Raw genomic sequence first — 16,508 nt, 5'->3', positions numbered from 1 at the left:
GTGGGTCCCTCAGAGAACAGGAAGCACATGTCCCAGGAGACGACGTCCCAAGAGCTGCTGTGGCCAGATGGCCAATCTTCACAAGAAGCTGGGGATCTGGACTTTTATGTGAAATACACCAAGTTTTAAAGGTTGGCTCAAATGTATATACTACCCAGGCCAAGAAAACACATTGGCGGATGGCTCCAGGCTGGGGCCCAAGATGGAGAGCTCTGCTGAGAACCTGCAGCTGATAGAGCCTTCAAGACGCCGGGCGGAAGCCAGTGGTTTTCAAGGTTTTGTTTATTTGAGTAGTCTGTAGCCATCATCATGTTTGATCCTGAGAGGCAAGCAAGGGAGAGAAAATTCTTGGACCCATTTTAGAGTCTGAGACATTGAGGCTGAAGTGGGCTCCTGGCAGGGTCAAGGTCACAGCTAGTGGAGAGAGCTCTGAGATACGTGAGGCTGTGTCCCATGCAACAGCAGGCCCCAAGCCCACCCCACCTGGCCTGCCCCCTCTTAGCTGTGCCCTTCCTAGTCCCCTGGAGAGCCAACCACCCAACAACAGCTGAGATGGCGGCTCCCTGTGCACACCCACTGGCCACACCCACCCTCCGTGCACACAGCTACAGGACAGGCAGCCCGGGCAGAGCCATGCAGCTCTCTCCATGGGTGCACAGCCCAGAGGCACGCAAGCCCCACGTGGGGTTCAGATCCAAGCAGAAACACCTCCTGCAGCCTTGCCCATCATGGGGAGAGTTGTGGGGGGGGGGGGTCCCTGGGTCAGCCAGGCGAGTGGCCATGGCCAGCGAGGCAGCCTCACCAGTTGGCCTTCACTGCCTTGATGTCACTCACGAGGTTCTGGGCCAGGCAGATACCAAAGATCTGTAAGACGGAGAGCAGATGAGGGAGAGGCCACTGGCAGGGCAGGTTGTCTGGGGCAGAGTGAGGGCATGCAGGGCCACAGTGGTACCTGGAGGAGGGCGATGCCCACAAAGATCCCAGCCACGATGATCAGGTTGTCCTGCAGCCACTTTTCAAACTGGCCCACGCAGCCTTTGGTGTGGATGAAGCCCTGCTGCTCCAGCTCCTGGGGACAGATGGGCACCAGGCTCGGCTCAGCCCACCCACCACCACTGCAGGCCCCATCTCAGTCCAGCTTGCTAAGCTCAGCCCCGCCCAGGACCTTACACCTTAGTGCCTGCAGCCTGGAGCTCCACCACAGGGCCTTCTCCTCATCGAGGTCTCAGCACAGATGCCTTCTCCTCCGAGAGACCTTCCCTGACTGCTCTGCCCCAATCCCATCACTTCTCTGATTTTATTTTCTTCCAAGTGCTTAGCTGAAATTGTCACATTATTGTTCGTATTTCTTTATCCATGTCTTACTGTTTTCTCCCTCTAGTGGCGTCCACTGCCTTGTGTTTGGCAGTACCAAGCCTCGTGTGCCTCCTAGGACTCAGCATCCCCTCCCCCGAATCCCTGAGGCCTTTTAGAGCCTATAGGGGACCCCCCCCCTTCCGATTCCAGTGCCCCCAGCTGCCCTCAGCCCTGTCCCCTCCCCTCTCACCAGTTTGAGCCGAACATCATAGCCACACTGAGTGTTGAGGACATCTTCCTGAGAAGAAACAGGCCAGTGAGCAACTCAGTGGGGGGGGGCATCCATGGGGTCTCAGGGGAAGCAGATGGAACCGTGGATTCCGCTGTGTCCACCGCTCCTTAAGCTAGGCTGGCTGGGACCCGTGCACCTCTTTCCCTGATGCCAGGGCGCATGGCCACAACACCAGCTTGAACTGCTTCAGTTTTAGGAACCCTGACTGCTCGAGTTTTATAAGAACGGGAAGAAACCTGGCCCTCGTTGTCCCTGTGCACTGTGACTGGAGGGGTGCCACCGAGAGAAGCTTCTGCTCTAAAGAAAGCCATAAAAGGGTCAGGACCCCCAACCCTGCCACCCCAGCATGGTGGCCCAAGAGGAGCAGTCCCTATCCAACAGGCCTCAGCACTGCCCACGGACACAAACTCCCCAGCCCACAGGGCTACTCCCATGTAAGCTGACCTCCCCCGACATCCCCCAGAGCAGGGTGGAGTCGAGCCAGCCCGGGGATGGGCTCTTCCCAGACTGGGCCTGCGAACTGCGAGGCTCACCCCTCCTCACCAGGCCCCACTCACCACAGGGTCCCTGACGCAGCAGGAGAAGGGCACCCCGCAGCGCTCCCGGCTCGGGTTCACGTCAGTGCAGTTGAAGTAGATATTGAGGTTCCAGTCGTTGGGCCCTCGGGCTCCACAGCAAGACCACTAGCGGGTGGGAGAAGAACCCCAGGTGAGCCAGGCCCAGCCCAGGAGCCCCATCCTGTTTGGGGACAGGCCCAGGCTGCAGGAAGACAGGGCTGGGCTGGCCGGGAGGGGGCCTAGAGGCAGCCAGGCAGGCGGGTAGCTCCGCCACAGACAGGCCAGGCCTGGGCCCAGGGCCACCAGAGCAGCTTGAGGCTCCTGCCCGGGTTGGTGGGGGCTGGGTGGAGTAGGAAGGGGCTCCTGAGCTTGTCCCCTAGTCCAAGAGAGGCTGAGAAAAGGAAGGGAGGGGGCAGGGATGGTGGCCCAAGGACTGTGGCTTCCTCCAGGCCACCTTGAGGGGTTCGAGTTTCAACAAACCCTGTAGGGAAAGGCACCACTGAACCCCACATCTGTGACCCGTCTCCCCACACTTGCCCCAGCGGTTTTTACATAAGACCTTCTCTCTTCCTCTCTGCCGGGACAGGAGGGCAATCCTGCCACCCTCACAATGATCCCATTCCACTTCACAGATGCTGCTGTCAGCACCTGTATCACCATTACCCCTACCCAGCACATCGTGGGGCTGCAATGAAGCAGGGAGCTCATGATCTAGTGGGGAGACAGGAGCACACAGCCTTAACTCACTGACATGGCACAGGCTGCTAAAAAGCTGGCCCTCAAGGGACCAGCTCAAGGCTGGTCTTGAGAGGCCTTCTCCTCTCCCAAGGCTGCCCCGGAGAGGCCTTCGCCTTCTCGGAGCTTCCCCATTTCAGCCCTTACCACAATTTATAATTCTACACGCACACGCACACACACACACACACACACACATTTGTTTGTTTTGCTCTTTTATCATCTGTCTCCTCCCCCAGACTACCATCCCCACAAACACAGGTCCCAGCTTTTTTCACCTCTGAATCCCCAGCCCGTAGCCCAGAGCCTGGCACAGAATAGGTCCATAACAATTCTGTGTTGAATGAACAAATAAATCACATCCTAACCACCTGCCTCTCTGTTTACTTCTGCCCTGGGTTGAGAGCTCCTCAAAGCAGGCACCGGCTCTGGTTCACCTCTGGATCCCAGAGCAGTTCTTGGGGTGGATGGCACCAAAGGAGTATGACTCTGAGTGTGTGTGACTACGCGTGAGTGGGTGAGAACGTGCAGGCGGGAGGTGTCTAGGATTTTGTGAACTGTTCACTGACTGCTTCTTCATAGGAGTTAGGTTTGCAAGCTTGAGGGCAGAGCTTCTGGGGGGCGGGCCTCAAACTCGAATATGTTCAGAGGCCAAACGAATAATATAAATGAGGGAAGAGGGCTGACAGGTATAATAAAACAGAGTGGCGGGGACACGGCAAACAGTCCCTCTACCAGCAAAGGGGGCAGTGGCAATGTAGCGCCAGCCCATACTGTGGGCCCAGTTTAGTAGAAGAAGAAATCTATATTTTCATGCCACGTTTCCTCCTTTAAGTGTTCTGTAAGCCTGGCCTAGGAGCTGCCAGTTTGAATCCTCTGGCCTCAGCCTCTGCTCCCCAATGCTGTGACCCTGCAGGGCTAGGCACATGGAGATCACGAGGGCCTGGCCTCCTCTCAGACAGGGGCCCTCCTGGCTCGCTTCCTTGGGGCCTGCCTGGCCTGGTGGGCGAGGGAACAGACCCAGCACACAGGGAGCTTGCTCCCTCATTCATCTGCCCAGCACGTGCCTCCCGCATGTGGTCAGAGCTGGATGCTGGACTTACGTATTCCTGAGCAAAGTCAATGAGGTTCTGGAGGTCAATGTCGTCCCGATAGGCCTTGACATTGTTGTTGATGAAGAGGTTGAGCTGGTCTCGAATCCAGTCCTTGAAGACGAAGGCCAGGATCCCTGTTGCCAACTCCAGGAAGAAGATGAGGCCAAGGAACACGGAGAACTGGGGTTGGGGGCACACAGACAGTGGGGGTCAGAGATACAGGGTCTGGGGTTGCCACTGGGTGGGGCTCCAACCTCCTGCACCCCGACCCAAGACAGCCCAGAGTCCCCACCTTCTATCATGTTAGTATTGTTTTATGATGAAAAAAGACAGTGCTGTTCTTACCCACCCTGTTGTCTTTGAGAAACCACTCTCCACACACACATTCAGTTTCTGCTGCTACGCAGGAGCCACCTCCACCTCTTTCCCCATTCCCACTGCCACACAGAGGACTGGGCAGGCGTCAAGATCCCACCAATCAGAGCATTACCTCCCCTGGGACCACAGGGATTGGTCCAGAGGCGGCCAACCAGGACTAAGGAGATGCAATTGAAGCACTTGGGCAGAATGGTTGGGAAGGGAGAGCCTCACTCAGCCTCCAGCAGGAGTTCCTGGGAGGGCAGCTTGAAGCCAGCACCCACCCATTCCTGGACATCTTTCCACCCCAAGAGGACTGGAGCCAACCCAGAGGGACAGAGCTGAGAAACAGAGCGACTAGGACAAGTGACACTGTGGTGGCTGCTGGATCCAAATGCGCTGGCAGCTAACACGCCCTTGGGCTTTCTTAGTGGCCCTTTTAGCTTAGGCCACTAGGTTTCGGTCCCGTACAACAGAAAGGATACTATAAACGTGGAGAATACAAATCTAGTGATTATTGTTACAATAACATAATAATAAAACTACCATTATTAAGCATGAACTATGCAAGAAGTGGGTGGGAGGAGGTTGGGGTCCCCAGCGGGAGGGCACTCACAAACTTGAGCAGGAAGGTGTTCTCCCGGAGGGCCCCAATGCAGCCGGCAAAGCCCAGCACCGACATGATGCCTCCTACCACTACAAACAGCCACACAGGGTCAAGGCCTCCCAGATCTGTCAGCGCCGAGATGTTGGAGAGAACACCCTGTGAAGGGCGAGCAGAGGCAAATGGGGGGGGCTGGCCCTCCCACCATCTTGACCCAGAGCAGCCCCACACCCTACCCCACCGCCTTACCTTCTCACCCCAGGCCCAGAGACCAATGGCCAGGAACAGGGCTCCCAGCACCTGCAGGAGCAGCAGCAAAGAGCTGAGGGCTGGGGCACCAGCATCCTTTCCCACCCCCAGCAGAGCCCCCTCCCCACTACTGCTCAGGGTCTTCAGGAAGCCAGGGGGAAAGAGAGAAAGAGGGGAAAGGGCTGTAAATGGGATCCAGGGTCCTTTCTTTTCTTTTTTTTTTTTTTAACATCTTTATTGGAGTATAATTGCTTTACAATGGTGTGTTATTTTCTGCTTTATAACAAAGTGAATCAGCTATACATATACACATGTCCCCATATCTCTTCCCTCTTGCGTCTCCCTCCCACCCTCCGTATCCCACCCCTCTAGGTGGTCATAAAGTACCGAGCTGATCTCCCTCTGCTATGTGGCTGCTTCCCACTAGCTATCTATTTTACGTTTGGTAGTGTATATATGTCCATGCCACTCTCTCACTTTGTCCCAGCTTACCCTTCCCCGTCCCCGTATCCTCAAGTCCATTCTCTAGTAGGTCTGCATCTTTATTCCCGTCTTGCCCCTAGGTTCTTCTGACCATTTCTTTTCTTTTTTTTAGATTCCATATATATGTGTTAGCATACGGTATTTGTTTTTCTCTTTCTGACTTACTTCACTCTGTATGACAGTCTCTAGGTCCATCCACCTCACTACAAATAACTCATTTTTGTTCCTTTTTATGGCTGAGTAATATTCCATTGTATATATGTGCCATATCTTCTTTATCCATTCATCTGTTGATGGACACTTAGGTTGCTTCCATGTCCTGGCTATTGTAAATAGAGCTGCAATGAACATTGTGGTACATGACTCTTTTTGAATTATGGTTTTCTCAGGGTATATGCCCAGTAGTGGAATTGCTGGGTCATATGGTAGTTCTATTTTTAATTTTTTAAGGAACCTCCATACTGTTCTCCATAGTGGCTATATCAATTTACATTCAGGGTCCTTTCAATCTTCCCAAGAATGCATCTCAGTGTTTCTTCCCACAGGACACAGCTTGGAAGACTGAACCGTCCCCAGCCCTAAGATGGACAAAGGCGGGCCCCTTCTCGGAACTCAGAATTGGAGCAGAGGATGGCCAAAACAGTCCCACCAAGTGGCAGCAGCTGTTTCCTGAGCCTCTGTTCTCACCCCAGGCCTATGTTAGGGTTCCAGGCTCCTGGCATCCTCTCTGCCCCCTCCCAAGTCTGGTCCTCCTGCTGCCCTGCAACTCTGTGACTGCCACCTCACTCCCGTCCCACCCTTTCAACCACGATCTGGCAGAGTACATGTTTGTAGTTCACAGCCAAAGACCCCTAAATGACAGGGAATCCCAATTCAGCCCCATATCAGCAGAGTGGCACCAGCCTAGGCCTTCTAAACACCACCCACTATCCCACCTCATTTCCGTACTGGGAAGAGCCCTGGATATCAAGGGCAGCTGCCTGAACCCGGGCAGGACATCTAGTCTCAGAGGGAGAGTGCCCCTCTGGCCCAAGCCCAAGGCCATGACCCCACCTCTTCAGACCTCCCTCTCCCACCTGCTTTCTCTACAGGCTCCTTCCCCTCAGCACAGAGCCTCAGTCAGCTCCACCCCTGACCTGCCACCTTTAGCACCTTCCCCTCTCCAACCCCAGGCTCCTCCCACTGCTCTACTCTTTTTCTAGAAATATTTTTCCTTCCCTCCCCCACACTGGATCTGGGACGTGAAACCAAACATCACTTCTCCTGCCTCATCCCACTTGACCCGCCTGTGGCCTTTAGGTGAATGATCGCTACTTCCTCTTTCCCAAACCTCTCCATGGTTAACGCAAGGCCGTTCCTCCTCCTGCCCTTTCTCAGCCTCCCTCCTACAATGCTCTGCTTCACCTGCGCCGTGCACATGGCTACCCCCCTCCCCCACCAGGTTCCAACCTCAGCCTTCTACCCTTCTTCTTCTCACACTCATCTTTCACCCCATTGTGACACTGGCATCTCCTGATCTCCACCCAAACCTCTCCCCGGCTCTAGAGCCCTTAGTCCACCTGCCTGCTGCAAACGCCTCCATGTCCCAGGATCCATTCCATGCACCAGAAATACATCAGGGAATAGGACACATGAGCTCTCAGCCCTCATGGAGTTTACACTCCAGTGGGGGAAATCCACAGTGAGCAAACAAGGTAATTTCAGATACCAACAGAGCCTTTAAAGAAAATCAAACAGGGTGATGAAATGGGGAGTTAATAGGGTAGTGGGGGCATGTTTCAGTTAGGGAGCATGGTGACATTTTAGCTGAGGTTTGAATGATGAAAAGGTGCATTGAAGAGAAGAGAATTCTAGGCGGAAGTACTGGCAAAGGCCCAGAGGTAAGATCGTGTTTGGCGGTGCAAGGGACAAACTGAAGGGCAGCAAGGCCAGACACCACAGGGTGCTGTGGGCCACGGGGAGGAGTCTGGACTGTATTCTAGTGAGAAAAAACTGGAAGGCTCTGAGCAGGGTAACATAAGGGTCTGCTTTCCATTAAAATAAAAAAATCTCTGGGCCTGTTTCACAGGTACCTTCTTCAGGCCACCTTGACCCAAAACCAAACCCCCAAGTGGCCCAGTCCTGTCAGTTCAGCCTCATAACTTCCCCTGGAGCCTTCCTCACCTTTCCCACCTGCCACCACCCCAACTTTGCCCCAGCCCTCCTCCCTGGTCTCCCTACCTCCAAACCCTGCCCCTCACTCACCCTCCCCATGTCAGCCAGGCAGATCTGCCTCCAAAACAGAAGCTAGAACATACCCATCACCCAGCACTGAAGCCTTCAGTGCTACCCTCTGCCCTCAACATAAAACTCAAACTCTCTGCCCCAGACCTGGGGCCTTTCACACTCGGGCTCCCCATTCTGGGGGACCCTGGAACAAGCCTGGGTCTCTCATGCCTCTCGCCCCTTGACATCTGGGGGTTCCCTCTGCTTAATGCTCTGCTTCACCTCCGTCTACTGCCCACTGAGCTGTCACCTTGGCTCTGCACTTACTGGCTGTGTGACTCTGGGTTAAAAGATTTAACCTCTCTGTGCCTGTTCCTTCACCTGTAAAATGTAGATAATAAAGTAGCTGCAAGAATACAGTAAGTTATAATTCATTTAATCTGCGTAACAGTCCTGAGGGGCAGGCTTCATTATCACCCACTCGCTGCCAGGGAAGCTAAGGCCCAGAGAGAAGTGACTTGCCCACTGTCTCACAGCTAGGCCTGCTTCACCCAGAGCCTCAGACTTCCCTGACTAGTGCTCTCTGCACATGGCTCACACCCTCGAGGCTGGGCACTGCTGGGGCCAAAGGACACCCACATTGCATAAGCAGCATGTGGGTAGAGGGCAGTGCCACTGAGTCCTGATAAACAAAACTGAATGGGTCTGGCATTCTGACCCAAGACGTCAGAAGCAGAGACTGCAGAGGCAGCAAGTAGCCTTGGAGATATGGGATGAAGAGGGAGAAGGGAAAGATGACTTGGCAGGGCCCAGGGCTACAGATGCCACCCTGGGAGGGGCACCAGCAGCTCCCTTCTCCAGGCAGGGGCAGCCCTGCCCTGGAGCCTCGGTTTGGTCAGCTGTGGATGTTGAATTCTGTTCCCCAGGGCCAGCTCTCCTGGCCTCTCATCAGGAAATATCCCCTGTCCCCGGCCGAGAACTAGGGCGATTGGCCCTCCCTGCCCGCAAGCCTCTTTGGGGTGGGGGGGTGGGGCTTCGACCTTTGACCTACCCTCCTCCTTTGTAGGAGCTTAAGGCGAGGCAGCAGGCCCGGGTACTGGAGAGGTAAAGGGGCAGGAGACGGGATCCCGTCCTTCGAGGAGGCTACGGGTAAAACCAGCGGTGGGGCTCCGCGTATCCCCGACGCCCCCGGGTAGCAAAGGGGCTGGAAGGGAGAGGGGGCGCCCGCACTAAGCGTGCCCGTGGGGTCTTCAGGGAAACACCTCCCATTTCTCCGCCGGGCCTCGGGAAGACCCCGGAAGACTGTCCCCCCCGCCCCTCCCACTACCGCAGTGGCTGGGACCCGTCCCCTGCAATCCGGGCCTCTTCGTAGTTCCCCTGGGTGGTCCTGGGGGTGGGCGTGGAGGTGCGAATGGGAGGAAGGAGTGGGGGGACGGTCCCAAGCCCTTGTGGCAGAGAGTGTCTCCCCCTAGTAGGGGACTAAGCCTCCTTCTCCCGCCATCCCCAGCACAGGGCCCAGAACCCACCCCGCTCTCACCCAGAAGACGATGTTGAAGCCAAACAGGAAGTATTTCCCGCAGCAGCCGACCTCGGGTTCCTGGAAGTGCTGGTGCTTGCCGGGCATGGTGAGCGGCCGCCCGCCGGCCCGGAAACCGGAGCCGGGGGCTGGGCCCAGCCCTCCGCGGGCCGCCCGGGGCTGGAGCCGCCCGGGTCCTAGCCCGGCGGCTGCGGCTTCATGGCTGCGGCCACCCAGAGCGCCCGTCGGGCCCCGCCCGCCCCCCAGGGTCCGCCCCGCAGGGACCGCCCTCGGCTCCCGGACCGCCCCCTGCTTGGTCCCCCTCAGAGCCCCACCTCTAGGCCTGACTCCGCCCCCTCCATAGGCTCCGCCCCCAGCCTTACTCCCCTTTGGAGCCCAGTCTCTGGGCTTGGCTCCGCCCCCTCCCGACTGTCCCCTCCGGACCCCACCCCCATACAGGCCCCTTCCCAACAGCCCGACTCAGCCCTCTCGGAGGCTAGCCTCTAGGCCTGACTCCTCCCTATGCGCTGGCCGCTGCAGCGTCCTTCAGACCAACCTGAGATGCTGAGGACGCCGCAAGTCGCAGACACGAAAGACCCCTAGTTCCCCCCACACCGCAAAGCTCAGGACCAGCGCCACCCCAATCCCCGGCCTTGCCGTCTGTTCCCATCCCTAGAGAGGAGTAACTACTGAGCTGGTGAGCGAGAGGAGGATGGTTATATGGATGGTGTTTAGCACACGTGCAGGACGTTTTATTACAGTGGAGTCCAATCAGAAGCGCTTTTTGGGTGCTGGGATGAATTGGGAGATTGGGATTGACATATATACACTTGATACTATGTATAAAATAGATAACTAATGAGAACCTACTGTATAGCTCAGGGAACTCTACTCAGTGCTCTGTGGTGACCTAAATGGGAAGGAAATACAAAAAAGAGGGATATTTGTATACATATAGCTGATTCACTTTGCTGTACAGTAGAAACTAACACAACATTGTAAAGCAACTATACTCCAATAAAAATAAATTTTTTAAAAAAGCACTCCTCACTGGACGGAAATTCTTTTTTTTAAAATTTTTTAATGGCTGCGTTGGGTCTTCGTTGCTGCGCACGGGCTTTCTCTAGTTGCCGTGCGTGGGCTTCTCATCGGGCTGGCTTTTCTTGTTGCGGAGCGGGCTTCAGTAGTTGTGGCTCACCAGCTCTAGAGTGCAGGCTCAGTAGTTGTAGCTCGCAGGCTTAGCTGCTCTGCGTGCATGTGGGATCTTCCCAGACCAGGGCTCGAACCCATGTCCCCTGCATTGGCAGGCAGATTCTTAACCACTGCGCCACCAGGGAAGCCCCAGAAATTCAGTTCTACCTCTACTGGTTCAAACTCAGAGTGGATGACACCTGGGTCTTGTGAGGGCCACTCCTGCTGCTCCCTGCCCCTTCAGTTTTGCCAGGGGCATATACTGCATCCCCTAGCTCAAGCCCCTTTGGCGGTTAAAGCCCCCCGCCCACCGTCTAAGCCCTCTCCCCCCTACCAGCTTCCACCCTGATCAGGCTCCTTGGTACCTGGGGCGTCTCACATGAGCCCTCTCAAGGCAGGACTAGAGCAGATCAAGGTTTGGGGGGCCTGAATTTTACTCAATTTTAGAGTCCTCTTTAAAAATAATTCTGGTTTTGTTTAAAAGTATTTATTTAGGAAACAGAAAGGGGCTTAAGCTTCATCACCTTCCAGTTAATCATCGTCTAGCAGAACCATAGTAAGGCCTGACCACCTCTCCTGGGCCAGGGCCTTATCAGTCGCCCCCGCCCCCACTCCCGCCCCTCTAGGGACCCACGCACAGCTGGCTGAGGGGAGGTGTGGGATACAGGGTAGGCTCCAAGGCTACAAATCTGATGAGAGGCAATCCATAAAAGTTTTTAAAGCAGAGTGATCAATCGAGAGAGCCCCCCACTCCTGTCCCTGAGCTCCAGCTCTGGGTCAGCAGCCTTGAGCCCCCTTCCCCCAGATGGAAGAGTCTGACCCTCGGGCCACCTAGCCTCTTTCCCCGAGGTGGGGAGCACGGAGTAAGTCCTGGATCCTAGGATTCTCTCCTGTTATCTTTCCACCTGCAGTTGAGCCCTCCTCCCACCAATAACTCACCTCACCCCACTCTACCCAACCCAACCCCCAGGGTGAAACAAGCCCAGGCTTTCCTCCACCTTTCCGTTGCCCTGGTCCCTCACATTGGGTCCCCCACCAGAACTGCCCCTTGTCCTGGGCCCCAATTCACATTAAAGAGTGCTCGTATTCACTCCAGAATAGGTGAGAACCATGCCATCTGCCCCCAGCCCAGCCCCTTTTACACACACACACAGCAGTGGGAGACTCAGGGGCAGCCAACTGGGCAGTGGTGCCAGGGTCCCCTCACATCACAAATTTGTTCTTGGCTAGGGAGTTGCTCTTGGCGGCCGTGTCTGCGTGGGCCTGGTACCCAATGATGGTCTTTGTGGAGAGTCCCAGGCGCTGTTTGTAGACACGCCTGGGAGGTAAGTAGGAGAGGAAAGGAGACAGGCAGTCAGCAGCGGGTCCTGGAGATAACGTGGGACCCTGGGTCCTTTGCTCAGAGCTCCTACCCTGGTTCCAACCACAGTAACTCCTGTTGTATTTGTCTTACCCATGTGGAAACCCAAAATGTGCCTAGTGCAAAGGAAAAGAGATCTGTTAAGAAACAGTTTGAAATTGAGATGCCACACCCTTTACACAAGTGGTGAAGAAAGAAGGGAGAGACAGCATGCAGAGTTCCAGAGGTCTCCCTTGCAGGCCAAACCACGCCCCTTCCACCACTTTCCCCTTCTCTCCTAGAAGAGACCCAGCCCCCACCCTGTGCCAGAGATACCCCTCACCCAATGCGCAGCACGCCCTCCTGGTTCTCTGTCTCCCTCGTCCATACGGCAATCTTGTCCCCCTTGGTTCGGATGTTGATGACGGCCCCACACACCTCCCGACTGTGCTCCTCAAAGCTCTCCCCGATCAGACACAGCAGCTGGAGCCAAAAAAAAGGAGGAGGATGAGCCTTCCTGGTGGGCACAGAGTCTGCCCCCACCACCCTGAGACCACCGCTACACACCAGCCCAGCCCCTTCCCTTGGGAAGCCTCCCCGCCCAGTCCCTCACTCACCGTCTCCAGCCATAGGTGGTCCAGCTCACTGTGGCGCTGCTGCTTGGCGAGGCTGACCAGCCAGCGGCCACCCCGCCTATTCCTGCTGTCTTCCCACATGGGCTCAATGCCATCCTGGGAGGCAGGCTTGCAGATCAACCACCTCCCTTTGTTCAGAGGAAAGTGAGGGCCTGGCCACCTCCCCAGGTCCTGCTCTAGCCCCTCAGTAGGCCTCCACAGGCCAGGACCTTTCTGCCTTCATCCCTCCTGAAAAAGCAGGTTCTACCAGCCATTCAGCCCCCCAGACCCTCCTGTGAGTTCCCAAGGGCCCCTAAGCCTCAACATCTGTCACCTCACATAGCCTTGCGTGGGTGTGTGTTTATCTCTTTTACTGAACCAAGTTCCTTGATATGAGAGTTCAAATGGAGGTCATTAAGAAAGCATCTGGGGAGGGGCTTCCCTGGTGGCGCAGTGGTTGAGAGTCCGCCTGCCGATGCAGGGGACACGGGTTCGTGCCCCGGTCCGGGAAGATCCCACATGCTGCGGAGCGGCTGGGCCCGTGAGCCATGGCTGCTGAGCCTGCGCGTCTGGAGCCTGTGCTCCGCAACGGGAGAGGCCACAACGGTGAGAGGCCCGTGTACCACAAAAAAAAAAAAAAAAAAAAGAAAAAGAAAGCATCTGGGGCAACCCCGGTGTGGCCAGAGGCAGACATTCCAGGCTCAGCTGCTGGAAACAAGTCACCTAAGGAAAATCTTTAAATGCTGATGTCAGGGCCCCACTGCACAGCACCTCCAGGGACAGGCCTGGATATTGATGAGTGTCCTGGGGCAATTCTGATGCACGTCCCTAGTTAAGGAGCCAGGCCAGAAACCTAGACTCCTTCCTTGTTCCCCCTTCTTCCCCCTCCCCTGTCCTTCAAGGTACAGCTCAGGTCTGACACTCTGTCCATGCTTCTGCAGAGCGGTCCTCTGATCTGAAATTATACTTGACTCTGAGGGAGGCTGTCCTCGGCACCCCACCCCCAAACCCCCTGTGAGGGAGGAAGCTGGGAAGAATCAGCCCCCCTGTGCCCTGGGGACAGGGTGGGGGTGGGGAAGCAGGGCTTACCTTGAACAGGGCGTAGTCACAGCCGGAAGAGAGCTTACTGGCCAGCTGGATGTTATTGTACATCCTGGAGAGAGGCCCCATCCCAGGCTGAAAGTCCAGGCTTTTTAGAGCCTGGCTCCAACTGGCCTCAGACCCCCTCAATCTCTTACCAGACCCCACTGCTTTCCACCCACCTTCCAGCCTCCAAGCCTTTGCTCATACCGGTGCCCCCTGCCAGGAATTCCATCCCCACTTGCCCAGACCTTCAACTCCCACCTTCTCACCCACCTCTAGGGTTTGTGAAGCACCTTTCAGATCTCCTCACTGGATCACCACAGACACTGAGACAGCCTTAAAACTCACTTTGTGGCTGAGACAAGCTCAGAGAGGGGCAGGAACTTGCCCAGGGTCACAAAGCATGGAGCAGCAGAGTCAGGGTCAACTCCTTGTTTCTCCCACTTCCCAGGCTCTCTCCCTGGGTCCCAAGGAGGATTCGGGGGGGGGGAATGTGCCCCAGCCCAATCCCCCCGCCACCTCCTTGCAGAACCCACCAAGCCCCAGTCCTCAGCAGATGCTGCAAGGCCCCAGGGAAGACTGGGAAAGCTGTGTAGAAAGCAGCTCCCTGGAGGGGTGGGGTCTGCGAAGGACCCCCAGCTCAGAACCCCATGGCCCCAGCCTCCTCCATGAGGGGCAGACACTCACGCCCAGAAGTCCTCCACGGTGTCAAACTTGATGACCAGATGCAGGTTGTCCTGCCAGGCCCTGCTGCGGTCATTCTTGAAGAACCACAGAGCCCACCTGGAGGAGGGGGTGCCAGGAGGAAGCAGAGTGCACCCACCTGGCCCGCCCCCAGCAGCAGCTAGGTTGGCAGGGAAGCCCTGTCCCTCCAGGGCAAACGGGGAGATAGGATTTGGGGCACAGGCTGCCCAAGGTGACTGGAGCCAGTTATCCTGAAGGGCCAGGGGATGAGTGAGGGCCTTTAACCCAGAATCTCAGCTGGGTCAAGGCTGGAAGGGCCACCAGAGCCCAAGTCTTAGGCCAGCTCTGGCCGTTCCCAGATGAGGAAGTGATTCCAATGCCAAGAGTAGGGCCTACCTGTTCAGCAGTGGGTGCAACTCCAGCTTGCTCTCCACGGGGCCCTCGGCCCGGGCCTTCCTCAGAGCCTCCTCACCCACCCACACCTCCGCTGCTGCCTCCTCTTCCTCTTTCTCTTTCTCCTCCTTCTCTTTCTTCCACTTTTGGATTCCACCCTCAGCCTCTTTGGCCTGACCAAAGAAAGAAGTCAAGGTGGGCGGTGAGCCCCAGCCTTCGCTGCCCAAGGGGGCGGGCGAGTGGACTTACAGAGTGCGCCGTAGCCATTCTACAGCCTGGACTCCACGGGCACCCAGCATCCGAGGGGGTCCCCAGCTGCCGGCCTTTAACCCACCATCGCCCCGCCCCGCTCACCCAGGACAGGGGACTGGGAGGAGCCAGCGTAGGGGTGGGGGAGTGGGGTGTTCAGAGGGGGAAGGGCTTACACTATTACTTCCATTAGCAAGCATTTAGTGAGCACCTGCATGCAGCCCAGGGGGCTGGGAACACAGCTGGGACCAGGCAGACCTAGCCTCCGCCCACATGGTGCTGGCCATGTGGGGGCTGAGACACGATGGTAAGGGCCAGTATTAGGGGTCTGCCCTTAGTGAAACCGCATCCCGCCAAGGGTGGACGCTGAATTTAAAGCGGACCGTCCCAGACATGGCAGAAGCTGCGACTCTGACATGGGGGAGGGGGGCAGGGCGGGGCCAGGTCCGAGACATACACACATTGTGGTGTCTCCTTTTTGGCTCTGCTGTCATTCACCCCCTCGATTTCACCATCAATGTCACCTGACACGGGCATTTATCTGGTCTCTGGAAGCACCTAAGGGTTTTCTTTCTAATGTGATTATTTAGAAACAAGGAGGATATAAAACATCCACATTTTTGGTTGCTCTTGAAATTTTAGAGAGGTCTGGCAACACTGGGGCCTCCTTCTCCCAATCTGCTACAGCTGACGCTGCCCTAGGGAAGAGCAAATGAGGTTCCACACAGGCCTGCTGGCCCACTGCACTCCTGCTTCCTACCTCCTGGGCCATCTGAGTGTTCTCCACTTGGGCATGGATGGCGAGGGCCAGTGCACCTGTCATACAGCCTGGGTTCAAGTCCTCCCTGCCCTGACCTCAGCCAAGTACCTGAACCTCACTGAGTCTCAGTTTCCCTCTCTATAAAATGGGAATGTTAATGATGCACAACGCAGAAGCTTAGGTATTAAATGATATAAAACACATAAAGCCCACAAAACAAGGCCTGGCTCGGTGGTCAATAGCAGTCAGCTGAGGGCTACCCCAGGGTGGAGGAGGGACTGGGGAGGTGAGGGAGGGAGGGAAAGCTCTGGCTGGGGAGACCCTTTCCCTGCCTTCTGAACAGCAGCCTTTTCTGCAGGGGCTGAACGCTCCCCAAACTTCTTTAGGTTTCTCACCCTCCCCTTGTCCACTTTGAGGGTCCCAGCTCTGTAAGGGACCAGTCCCTTCCCCTCCCCCACAGCCAGAGAAGCCCATGACCACCTGGAGGCCGACAGTTAATATCTGTTCAACCCACATCCCTAAGCTCCAGGGTGTGCCAGGCCTAGGCCTAGGAGGCAGTGAGGAGCAGAAGATGAGTGTCCCCTGTGCTCTGGTCTATCAGGGGAGCCAGGCATCAGGTAATCTCACAAAGACCTGTGTCATCATAAATGCAGACCTCTGAAGGAGAGGAATTCACAGATGGGAGAAGACAAAATCCATGACCTGCACTGAGGGCTTTAGAGCAGCACTTCTCAAGAGCACGGATCAGAATCACCTGCAGGGCTTGTTAAACACGGACCACTGGGCCCTGCCTCCCAATTTCTGATG

The 16,508-nt window shown here is 56.2% G+C and overlaps 2 protein-coding genes across 2 annotated transcripts; both read right to left on the bottom strand.

Annotated features, from left to right (window-relative positions):
- Positions 1-256: 256 nt before the first annotated feature.
- Positions 257-9,601, bottom strand: TSPAN17 (tetraspanin 17). Its single transcript, XM_065873889.1, has 8 exons — positions 9,410-9,601; positions 5,185-5,235; positions 4,948-5,094; positions 3,984-4,154; positions 2,146-2,271; positions 1,547-1,594; positions 953-1,069; positions 257-864 (listed from the first exon to the last, which is right to left on the bottom strand). Exons 1-8 carry the CDS (start codon positions 9,494-9,496, stop codon positions 799-801), a joined length of 813 nt encoding a protein of 270 aa, XP_065729961.1. The 5' UTR covers positions 9,497-9,601; the 3' UTR covers positions 257-798.
- Positions 9,602-11,782: 2,181 nt separating this feature from the next.
- EIF4E1B (eukaryotic translation initiation factor 4E family member 1B) lies at positions 11,783-15,764 on the bottom strand. Its single transcript, XM_065873751.1, has 7 exons — positions 15,702-15,764; positions 14,696-14,865; positions 14,303-14,398; positions 13,622-13,685; positions 12,536-12,649; positions 12,262-12,401; positions 11,783-11,897 (listed from the first exon to the last, which is right to left on the bottom strand). The coding sequence occupies exons 1-7, from the start codon at positions 15,762-15,764 to the stop codon at positions 11,783-11,785; spliced, it is 762 nt and encodes a 253-aa protein (XP_065729823.1).
- Positions 15,765-16,508: the final 744 nt, after the last annotated feature.

Source organism: Phocoena phocoena, chromosome 3 (genome assembly GCF_963924675.1).
Source record: "Phocoena phocoena chromosome 3, mPhoPho1.1, whole genome shotgun sequence".
In the NCBI taxonomy this organism is placed as follows: Eukaryota; Metazoa; Chordata; class Mammalia; order Artiodactyla; family Phocoenidae; genus Phocoena; species Phocoena phocoena.
The sequence above is the reverse complement of the archived record's forward strand: the minus strand, read 5'-3'. Positions and strand labels throughout refer to the sequence as shown.

Excerpts from the sequence above, each read along its gene's own strand:
- EIF4E1B (XM_065873751.1), bottom strand. The coding sequence starts at position 15,764 with ATGACAGGTGCACTGGCCCTCGCCATCCATGCCCAAGTGGAGAACACT. Across the intron at positions 13,686-14,302 it reads ACCGTGGAGGACTTCTGGGC|GATGTACAATAACATCCAGC; the intron begins GTGAGTGTCTGC and ends GCCTCTCTCCAG. Across the intron at positions 12,650-13,621 it reads GTGACTACGCCCTGTTCAAG|GATGGCATTGAGCCCATGTG; the intron begins GTAAGCCCTGCT and ends CCTGCCTCCCAG.
- TSPAN17 (XM_065873889.1), bottom strand. The coding sequence starts at position 9,496 with ATGCCCGGCAAGCACCAGCACTTCCAGGAACCCGAGGTCGGCTGCTGC. Across the intron at positions 5,236-9,409 it reads GCTTCAACATCGTCTTCTGG|GTGCTGGGAGCCCTGTTCCT; the intron begins GTGAGAGCGGGG and ends CTGCTCCTGCAG. Across the intron at positions 1,070-1,546 it reads ATGATGTTCGGCTCAAACTG|GAGCTGGAGCAGCAGGGCTT; the intron begins GTGAGAGGGGAG and ends ATCTGTCCCCAG.